At 34.7% G+C, this 11,928-nt stretch overlaps 1 protein-coding gene across 1 annotated transcript; it reads left to right on the top strand.

Annotated features, from left to right (window-relative positions):
• The first annotated feature begins 547 nt into the window (after window positions 1–547).
• LOC128232749 (uncharacterized) lies at window positions 548–11,170 on the top strand. Its single transcript, XM_052946469.1, has 8 exons — window positions 548–800; window positions 1,801–1,868; window positions 3,663–3,691; window positions 3,797–3,856; window positions 5,043–5,099; window positions 7,279–7,482; window positions 8,615–8,733; window positions 10,256–11,170. Exons 1-8 carry the CDS (start codon window positions 699–701, stop codon window positions 10,310–10,312), a joined length of 696 nt encoding a protein of 231 aa, XP_052802429.1. The 5' UTR covers window positions 548–698; the 3' UTR covers window positions 10,313–11,170.
• Window positions 11,171–11,928: the final 758 nt, after the last annotated feature.

The raw sequence follows: 11,928 nt of genomic DNA, 5'->3' as shown, positions 1-11,928 counted from the left end.
TAATGATCGACATTGTAGTAAGTAAGCTTGTTTGCTTGTGACAGACGCTCGTACAAAATATAAAAATATCATTATAAAATTAATATCTAACAAACATAAAGTACATAATCAAACATAAAAATACTCTTCATAGTTCTTTCATTTCACTAGTTAGATAAACCGTCTTTATCTATATGGTTTATCTATATGGTCAGCAATTTGTCAGCAGTATCCCTCTAATTCTATTTCGTCAGCTAATTCGTCAGTACTTTAGTACGACCCGACAAATCAAGGAAGGGAAAGCCAACAAGATCGTATTACATCAAACCCATTTAAGTACGAATACAATGTATATTCTAATTTTACTCGTTGTGTTTACCCTTAAAAGTTCATCTGTTTAACTTTTCTGGAAAAATCGTTCACGGGGAAATACAATTCTTCAACTTTTAAGCATTCGTAGAAATAAAGAGCTCGTTTCCGATACTACTTTAATATGTTATCTGCAATAACCAATGGAATTTGCAGTTTATAACGAACAATGAAAATCTTAATTATATTCGGTTTATTTCTGTAAATTTCACAGGGAAGTCAGGACGACTTCAGACAGCCTAACGTCCGAAAAAGCTAAACATATAAAGCACGAAACAGATATCGACTAACAGGTTGAACTCAAAAGGTTTTTGGCCGTATATTACTTTCTTGAAATCGACAACAGCGCCATGGCGTCTTTAAATGCTGTGATGGATTCAGTGAAGACGATGATAACCCCAGAGGTTTCTGTGATGGATACAGTGAAGGCGATGATACCCCCAGAGGTTACGGTATGCTATACATTTAGTTCGCTATACATTTCCAAAGTCTAGCATTTTGATATTTAAAGGTATGGTCGTACTTCACAGTTACTGTATATTTTGTATGCTTCATTATGTCGAAGAAATGCCGAAGTCATTCTCGGCCGCATTTTCCCTCCAGCTCTTTGCGACAAATGCCGACAATACGAAAACCCGCGAAATGGCCGAGCGAAAATTGCAGAAATACGAAAATGCCCCAATTACCAGGGCGAAACTGCAAAAAAAACAGCTGCACATTTTTACCCTGGCACTTCTGCTTTATGGTTGGATTAATACTGTTTATGCGCATGCCTACCGGAAAGCAAAGGCTGCATTTTCGAACCGCCACTTGGAGCATTTTCGCGCTTTCGCCATTTAGCCGCGAAATCAGCGACATAAGATTCTGGGACTGTTCCAACGTCTTCATATAAGCGGACGAGTAAAATTGAATGTTTGTGTCTTTTTTAAACAAATGAATATGATGAGAACACTAGGAATATGTTTACAGTTTCGCAAAAGGGGGTTAGTGTAACAGCAGCAGGTGCTTAACTTGTTTAACACTATCAGTTCGTAGACTGACATGAATGTGGCATGTGTTTATAACGCTAGAAAATGTGATTGTGCGATAGTCGCAAGAGCGATACCATATCATTTAGAAACCCTATATATAACATTGTCCTGGCAGGGAAAAGTGCATCTTAGTTCACGCTGACTAACAACAAGACATTTTTTCACAGTACGTCATGAAATTTGCTTGCATAATGGAACTTTCTTGCCTTCCCTCCTGCGTCCATACCAAATGGATAATCAAAGAAATGCGATCAATTGTTCAATGTATTTGCACGTTTTCATTAGAAAACAACTCTCTCCCTCACCGAGATATAATAAGCTGGAGGGAATTTTTCTTTTTTCGAAACGCTTTCTTTTGCTTTCCTAATGAACCAGCTGGCAGTATGAAGATTTCAAAACATCTTTTGTGTTTTATTCACAGAACGACGGGAAGACTGAGCCAAAAATGGAGTTGATTTCAGTACAGATTGAGCAGGAGGACCAGGCCAAGTAAGTACAACACCTTATGATATTAGCTAATTTTTGTGTAGACTCATCATGAATTTTAATGGAGGAGAAGAGAACGAACAGCAGTTTGTTCTTTCTCCAGTTTTATTTATCATAAAAACATGTCTATATTCTTGAAGCAGTGACATTTAACTGTTAGGATCGTTATGGGAAATAAAGTAATGAAGCCCTGTTGTGTACCCAATGTGCTTAAACACATGATTCGTACGCTAAGCATTTCAACTATCAGGATTTTGAGCGATTTGTGTTTTTAAAGCTAAAAGCAGCCATATTTATGATCTAGTCTAAAATAATTAACTATAATTTAGGAGCCTTTCTACACCACTGGTCATATAAGTCACCTCCCTTGAGATATAGTTCCATGTTTCGTTTAACAAACATTCAATATATTTAAGAAATATAACACATCACTATGGGCCATATGGCATTATAAGGATCGGCCAGTCACTATGGACCGAGGAGTAAGCCGTGGTTTATTTACCTTCGGGGGCATTCTGGTCGGTACTTATAATGCCATATTGCCCGAAGTGGTGTGTTATATTTCTTATATTAAACAAAACATTTCATACTATCCTGTATTGATAAAACCATTCATTATTATAAAATCTTTGGATGTGCTTTGTTAAACAAAGCAAATAATGTAAACTTGTGACAATATTTCGCTGTTGTGAAAATCGCATGCCGCTTTCGAGAGTTTTATGACGTCAGCGGGACATATTACAGTTTTGTCGCATTCGGAGCTCCTCGGCCATTTATATCGAAATCAACCTCGGGCCCAGATTTCTCGAAACTTACTAAGTCTGTTATAACAGGTTTAAGCTAAGCTCACAATTTTGTGTATCTATAATTTGTGCCATGTTTACTTCAGCCTGTTAAACTTTACAAGTTTCGAGAAATTGCCTCGATTGTATATTGGACGGTTTACAATGTCAGAAACCAGTACACTTTGACTACGCTACAAGTAGATCGCGTAGTAATTTCAATTTAGCAGTGAAACTTAATGACTAAACACTTGGGAATCTTAATTATGTTTGTAATAAGACACTTCACCTGTAATCAATTTAAACTTAGATCTACAAACGCAAGCTTAAACACTTCATTTAATATATAATTCATTTTAATATTTTTGCTTATCCAGCTATTTAAACAACAGTTAAAATCTTGTTTTCAGTAATTAATATAGTCCATAAATGCATTATTTAATTAGTAATTAAAGGTTTATCACTCAAAATTTATGTTTGTTATACATGTGTATGTATTGGTTTTAAAAAAATAGTGTCACTTAAAGGATTGATTCTTAATATTCACAGTTTTCCCTTTTAAATCATTTAGATGTCAATGATTAAGAAAACTACTATATGCTTAGATGTTTATTTCTGCACGTGGTGATGACAATCTACTTTGATTATACGATCAAACTCGCTATGTCGAAGACGTTGTGAACTTTGGAAATACTTCGAGATAATGAACATTCGATAAAACCGAAATACAAAACATGACCAACATATTCGAGTTGCTTTTGACATAACCAGAACATCGGGAAAACCGAGATCGAGATAGCAAATTTAGACTAAATATCAATATCTTACATACATCTTATATATATTCTAAAAATGGTAAAACTCTTATATATAAATGCATTGAATTACTATAGTTTGGACTTGAGACTTTATATATCAATACACAAATAATTTATACCATTATATCATTTTTTTCAGCAGCGTTCATCTTTATATCACATTTATTCAATACATAATGTTTTTAATATTTTTCCAGGCGAAAACAGACGTTCATGGATGATAACTGTAAGTAATGTTTTGTTTGTCTCCACTTCATTGCTTTTCAGTTAAATGCTTATTTCAAATTTGCCCGCACACAACATCAACTCTTGATAATTTCTCTTTTTTCAGGTTGGTGTAACAACATAGTGCTCCACCCCTTTATTGCCATTGATGAAAAGTTCACACGCAGTACAGTTTTACAAACATACATTTATATATATTATATATTGGAATCTAGCACCACCCTCTTAAATTTGATTGTAGTTTATACGGTGTCCCATAAACGTATTGTAAGATATATAATATTACAGTTAGCTATTCTTTATGGATTCAATTTTAATGTATATGACCTTTAACTCGTCGGTTAGAACGCTAAAAGTGTAACGTTGTTTTGTTATCTCCTCCAGCCAAACTGATTGTTTAGGAAGGGGGCATTGTTTAGGCGTTGTCCGACCGTCTGCCATTCCGTCTGTACGTCACATTTTTGTCTTCGTATGGATTGGACAGATGATTTAAGATATTAGTCACAATGTACGCCTTATGGGTAGCATGGGGACAAAAAATAGGTCACTAAGTCAAGTTTAAGAAAACTATCTGCAACATAGGATATATTATAAATGGTTCAATATTCACCAGACTTAGTCAGAATGTTTTTTTTCCTTGATGAACTCTTGACCAAATTCAAAATTGGGTCACTAAGTCTTAGATTTCTTTTGTCCTGAACAAAACCACGGAAATTAGACATCAGATTATGTCTAAACCTGGACATAATGTTACCCTTGATAAAATCTAAACCTTTTTTTTAAAGTAAGTCTCATGGGGTCAAAAACTAGGTGTCTAGCTCAAATCAGACTTTGCTCAAACTGTAGTCAGAATGTTCCCCTTAGTTTTATTTAAAAAAATACTTTAAAATGGGTCACATGGGTCAAAAACCAGATTTTCATCTATATTAAACTTAATTCGAGTATTTGCTCGATGACATCTTGGATAAGGTTTTGTTAAATAGAGTTAAAAGAAGGTCACTAGGTCATTTTTTAGAAAGACGATGTAAACAATCTAGAACAATATTTCTTGTCCAATCTTCATACAACTTAATCCGAATGTATTCATAAAACTTAATCAGAATGTTTTCCCAGGTAGGATATTTTACTAGTGTGAAATTGGATAACTTGTAATCATCATTAAGCTTTATTTCTTAATCAAACTATAGAAACTCATATAAGAAATATTAAACATCTTAACAAAATCCTTATTGCTTAACCGGCCGGTTGTTGTTTTTTCGATGCTTTGCATCAGTAGCGTTGATACGGGCAACCCACGTTCCGTTTAAATACTACTGTATAATGCTAAATTGAAGCTCTCTTTTCATCCACAGAGGCTCATCTAATCTCCGGGTATGGTATTCTTCTGACAGTCGGCCGCTGGATATTTGGTATGTATGCTGAAACTATTAAACAACTGTATACGTGATAAGGCAAACATGAGATAAGACTGAGAAACACAGACGGGTAGATATAATCTAGAAAAATGTGCATTTCCTTCGTAAGCATACATATCAGTATGGAAAAAGCAGTCTAAAGATAATTTGTACAGTGCCTGACCATCATCGCACCGAATACCACCATCAACGTACTATATACTGAATACTTCAAATTATCGTTCTGTATACTTTCCATCAACGTACTATATACTGAATACTTCAAATTATCGTTCTGTATACTGTCCATCAACGTACTATATACTGAATACTTCAAATTATCGTTCTGTATACTTTCCATCAACGTACTATATACTGAATACTTCAAATTATCGTTCTGTATACTGTCCATCAACGTACTATATACTGAATACTTCAAATTATCGTTCTGTATACTGTCCATCAACGTACTATATACTGAATACTTCAAATTATCGTTCTGTATACTGCCCATCAACGTACTATATACTGAATACTTCAAATTATCGTTCTGTATACTGTCCATCAACGTACTATATACTGAATACTTCAAATTATCGTTCTGTATACTGTCCATCAACGTACTATATAATGAATACTTCAAATTATCGTTCTGTATACTGTCCATCAACGTACTATATAAACTTTTTCGTATACTCAACGTACTATATAATGAATACTTCAAATTATCGTTCTGTATACTGCCCATCAACGTACTATATAATGAATACTTCAAATTATCGTTCTGTATACTGCCCATCAACGTACTATATAATGAATACTTCAAATTATCGTTCTGTATACTGCCCATCAACGTACTATATAATGAATACTTCAAATTATCGTTCTGTATACTGCCCATCAACGTACTATATACTGAATACTTCAAATTATCGTTCTGTATACTGCCCATCAACGTACTATATACTGAATACTTCAAATTATCGTTCTGTATACTGCCCATCAACGTACTATATACTGAATACTTCAAATTATCGTTCTGTATACTGCCCATCAACGTACTATATACTGAATACTTCAAATTATCGTTCTGTATACTGTCCATCAACGTACTATATACTGAATACTTCAAATTATCGTTCTGTATACTGCCCATCAACGTACTATATACTGAATACTTCAAATTATCGTTCTGTATACTGTCCATCAACGTACTATATACTGAATACTTCAAATTATCGTTCTGTATACTGTCCATCAACGTACTATATAATGAATACTTCAAATTATCGTTCTGTATACTGCCATCAACGTACTATATACTGAATACTTCAAATTATCGTTCTGTATACTGTCCATCAACGTACTATATACTGAATACTTCAAATTATCGTTCTGTATACTGTCCATCAACGTACTATATAATGAATACTTCAAATTATCGTTCTGTATACTGTCCATCAACGTACTATATACTGAATACTTCAAATTATCGTTCTGTATACTGTCCATCAACGTACTTAAACATTTACGCTTAACAGCGAGTTTATTAAGGATGCTCTCGATTGGCTACGAGTTGACGTTCCGTAATGTCCGTGTATGAGAATGGGGTATATGTCGACTATGGCCCACGACGTTATAAAAATGTGACCACACAATTGTTTACCTTTAGTTCTTCAAAAATAATCTGGATTACATTTTTTAATACTGTCAGGTACATAGTTATATGTTGAGGATGATGATTTTTTTAAATAACTTATATCATTAGATGCACCCACATACTCGGAATGAGTCTTCAAAAGGACAGTTTACCTCCTTCATGTATTGTCAACCACCCAACTCCTTACAATATGTAAACCATCTTCTAAGTATATAGTATTGTAACATATCTAGCTTTCGGTGAGAATGGTTGTTATTGTTAAAGAAACAATGCATTTCTTGTTTTTCACTTCCAAACAATATCAAATTTTTTAAAGTACAACTGTGGTTCGATAATCACTGACCGTGCAGGATACTTTATAAAGTTTTTTTTTATTTACTACTATGTCATTAATTAATGGCAAACCGATTTTAGATTACATGTTTACTGTGTTTTTAACTATCGTACGTGTAGAATAATCGGAAGTGATGGAGACTGTTATGTTGACTTTATAATGCCCAAAACATTCTTGGTGTTACGATTTCGTTTACACAGGCATGTGGGCGGTTGTTACCCTCCCAGCTATATGCTGCTTCAGCGGGATCTACTGCCTCATGAAGGCGGCGAAGGAGACTTCATTCTGGAGCGTGGTCATCTATATCCACAACAAACCCGTGGTACTATCTGACAAGGGCTTCCACAGATACCATATGTACCTGCTGATAGACTTCCTCGTTACTGTTGTCCTTCTTGGTACCGGTAAGGTCAATCATAGGGTTTGGTACATACATCATCAGTGTGTGTATACCAAGTGATACATTACGTCATAAATGATACGACGGATGGCAACGTTTTGCTTCGAATGATGAATAAAACAAAGAGAACCTTTCTTGTTCCTCTTCATTTGAAATAAAACAAAGGGCAGTCCATGCCGCTTTAAGAGCCCCGCCTTCGTTTTGTTACCGGGGTTTGATTTGGTGATTAGTTTTTCTCAATCGCTTTATCAAACCTGTATCCGAAATAATGTTTTGACAGTTCTTAATAAGGCGGCGGTTTTGTGAGAAGGCTTGTTTTAGTGAATTAAGAAACTTAACTCGCGTCCAAACACTAGTAAAAGACTGGCCGAAGGCAGGGCTATATTAGCGGCAGCGGCTGCGCTTTGATTCATTTAAAATGGTGATTAAATAGTTATTTTTGTTTAAAGTCTTTATAAGAAGCAAAATATTGCCTTCCAATGTATCATTTATGACGTAATTGATCATGATCGTAAGTGAACATTTTCATTGTTTTGTATTCCTAATCACGCTTGAGTTGTGTTTATTTTCTTAACTCGACCTCTTTGTGCAGCATTCAAGTTACCACCCTTGTCAAATGTAGAATTTGGAATGTGGAACACTTTGAATTTATTATTTCAAACTGATTACAGACTATTCATATTATGATCTCTTTACACTGAACAACAAGTTTGATTTATTGCACAATGTTATATTACGTGACCTTATCCCTGCGGTACGGTGGGCTTCAAAATATCATTACTTTTACCTCTTTGTTGTTCAAGAGTGGTTGACGTTTGTCTAACGACGCCTTTCCATAATTTTTGGCCCTTGTGCGATACTCAGTCTGGCTGTGTAACATGGCGGTATTGAGGACAGATATAATGTTACCCTGGTTAAATCTACGCTTAATCTATAACTTGTGTCAATGTGTAGCACTGTGACAGCCCCGTCGAACGTCCCTCCCGTGGGAAGAAAGGGTATGAGGGGGGGGGGGGGGCTAGAATGTTGGTAAGTAAGTAAAGAGGATGGGGTTTGAACATGCGAACCTTGGATCTTAAAACCAGAGCACGGATCCGTCACGTGGAGCTAAGCACTGATATGCCCCTGTTTTACAGTGATTGGTCTAGAGGCGGGGATCGGATTCAATTCGCCGGACAAGTGCAGGTCGAGTGCTTGGTTTTTTGCTCTGTTCATGATGTCACTGGACACCTTCATACCACAACTGTGTGCTTGGGTCAGATTATTGATTGTTTTCTTTTATTATCCATACGTAAAGTACAACAATATCAATACAAACCATGGTAGATCTATAAAGTAGTTGGTAAATGTGTATTTCAAATGTCATAAGGTTAAATGTTGTTTTGATCATCTGCTTATTTCCTGCAACACCTTTCAATGAAAGATATTAAAATGTTGTGCTAAACTGTACAATAAAAAGGATGTTGGGTTCCACGAAACACGTCCCTAAGAGACATACTGGTATTCTTTCTTTGGTTGTTTATTTTTAAGATACAAAAATCGTTTTAAGAACATGAATATTTTTTTCATATCTATAACACGTTCAATGTTCATACGAACTTATAAGAACTTATCAAAATTACGGAAGTTTGGTATAACTTTTGAGTATTTTGATAAGAAAATTAAATGCTTTATCAGTAAAATAAACACGTGGTTAACTATCCTAATTATCTAAAATTTGCACGGCACATTGTCATTGGATCGATTTGTATGCAAGTGACAGGCTAACAAAATTTGTGCTGCTATATTCACTAAGTACATGTATACCTGTTTACACTTCAAATAAAACTGTTAATAGAGTTCAGATCAACAATTATAACGTTAGTCTTGAGAAAGATCTTAGGACGATCCCACAAATGTTTAAGGAATGAATTGCGAGGATGATGTCATTATCGGGGTATGAACGCAATTGGGCTGGTCAAAGTTTGTGGAGTCCGAAGGACTCCACACGTACTTTGACCAGCCCAATTGCGTTCATATCCCCGATAATGACATCAGCCCCGCAATTCATTACTTATATTTACACCATTAGTTCTTTATTTAATTCAAGAATTGTTAAAAAATTAATTAATTTCACTTAAGAAAATCTTTCAGTAATCCTCTCTTACCCATTTTGTAAATAGAATGACCCGACTGAAACCGGAAACATTTTTTAAATGACGTCACAATAACGCGGGAAAAGATCAATCACTTAAAATGACTTTTAAACGTAAAATTGAAACACTTATGGCAACAATACATTTAAAATATAATAAATTAACTCTGTTTAAAATGTTGATTTATATTTTACGGGTCCTGCTGACACAATTCAAACAATAACAAGATCAGTATTTTTCATGTATATTGTTATGCGATGAATTGCGATCCGAACATATCCGAAGATGTTGCGTTCATCGATTGATGAACGCAATTGCCAAAAGACAGTTCACTTAAGGAATGGAAGTTGAGGTGTAAATATTGTCATATAATTCACTCCCAAAAATATGTTGTTTCTTAATGGCTAAGACACAAGTCACACACAATTTACACTCGAATACATACATGTACCTGTGTGTATGCATGGTCTTATTGATTGTTTTAAACTTGAATGCTTGTCATGCATGTTAAAAATGTAGCAATGTTAGGTTTTATGAACATTTCCTTCCAATTTCATTCCTTATGAAAAACTTTTTGTTTTTGCTTTAATTATATATCATATTTTTATCTATGTATTATTGAGTTATCTTGAAATTTTTCAGGTCTATTTTGAACTACGAGATAAGTGTGGATGGCTGTCATGTTTGATGGGTGGATAGCATTGTTTGAATTGCTCGAGCCAACGGAGTTCGACTGTATAAACGTTTATGCGTTTAACTTAAACTTGTATATGTAAAAATACGTTTACCTAACAGTTTATGCACCATTATGTTGATAGTGAACTGAGACAACTTTGAATGAGACGATTATATTTCATCAGTCTTATTTATCAGTTTTAAGCATTCAAACCATATAACCTCTCAAACCCAACTATTATAAACCCTATTTTTGTGTATTTTTTCTTGTCTTTATTTTCTACGAATGTGTAGTTAACGGAATCTGAGCACCCTTCTCTCGCTAAAGAAGATATACCAAGCCTGAAATACTTGTTTAAATGTGCATTAGAATTTATGCGATAAAAACTGCATTTATGCATAAAATATGCACACTGGTCAAATGACTCAAATTCAAGCTACTACCGAACGTGTTGAACAAAAGGGTTTGTTTTGGAGTATTTGACCACACGGCCACGGAGTCTCTTCAGACAGTAATGCTATTTAACAATATTTGAGTGTAATATGCGAACTCCTGCCTCATACACATTCATTAAAACAAGATTTTGTCAGTCAATATTGTCCCATGTATTAAGTGTAACGGAAAAAGTACCGTGGGTGCCGACGATCGTACGTATGTATATAAACAATACGATTGGTCAATGATTAACGGTCATGTTTAACCGTTTTTTATTCAACATTATTTCTGTTGTTTATTATTTCGTCTATTTTTTCTGATAAATATTCAATCAGTAAGTGCAATGCAATACAATTTATCAATGATAAAGGGTTATGTTTAGGGAGTTTCGACTGTATTTAGTTTTAAATCTTGTATGAGTTGATTATCAATTATTTTTGTTTGATTTTTTCTCTTCTGACACTTATTTAATCAGTTAATAAAATGCTTTATCTAACATGAATGTGTTGTTAACGCCTCGATCCATATACACCTTAGGGGGCTGACTGGCTAGTCCTTATAATGCCATATGACCCGAAGTGGTGTGTAAAATTTCTTAAATATCAAATGCTACTTGGAGAGAAATTAGCATAATACATTTGAAATGTTATGTATTTAAACATTATCGTACGAGTTAAGATAATTTTGACAAATATTGTATATGTATTTCACGGGACGTAATAAAACAATATGACACGTAAACGACGTGCCTGAGCCAACTTCAACGTTGAAATAACGTCGGACATCTATTTCTAGCACACCGGATAGGCATTTCCGGTAAATTCAGACGTGCTGATGGACACAGATCACAACGAAAATGCCATTCTTGTTCTATGTACAATCACTCCACTTCACCACTTTATTATGAATTTGCAGAATAGATTTGAGCTATGACACTATTTATACAAATTATGAACACTTTGTCTGTTGATTTAACACCAGAAAACCATATAAAGATAGTTTCGTTTTTCGGCTATCATCATTTCTTTACAGTCACTATCTATAACGTCCATGTGCCACAGTCATGAACTCATCTCTGGGGTCATCTCTAAATACATCCGCCCAAGAAAGACCACTTTCTAGCACACCGGGTACGCATTTCCGGTTAATTCAGACGTGCTGATAACTCTTTCTAGCACACCGGGTACGCATTTCCGGTTAATTC

Source organism: Mya arenaria, chromosome 4 (genome assembly GCF_026914265.1).
Source record: "Mya arenaria isolate MELC-2E11 chromosome 4, ASM2691426v1".
NCBI lineage: Eukaryota > Metazoa > Mollusca > Bivalvia > Myida > Myidae > Mya > Mya arenaria.
The sequence above is the reverse complement of the archived record's forward strand: the minus strand, read 5'-3'. Positions and strand labels throughout refer to the sequence as shown.

Excerpts from the sequence above, each read along its gene's own strand:
- LOC128232749 (XM_052946469.1), top strand. The coding sequence starts at position 699 with ATGGCGTCTTTAAATGCTGTGATGGATTCAGTGAAGACGATGATAACC. Across the intron at positions 1,869-3,662 it reads GAGCAGGAGGACCAGGCCAA|GCGAAAACAGACGTTCATGG; the intron begins GTAAGTACAACA and ends ATATTTTTCCAG. Across the intron at positions 7,483-8,614 it reads TGTTGTCCTTCTTGGTACCG|TGATTGGTCTAGAGGCGGGG; the intron begins GTAAGGTCAATC and ends CCTGTTTTACAG.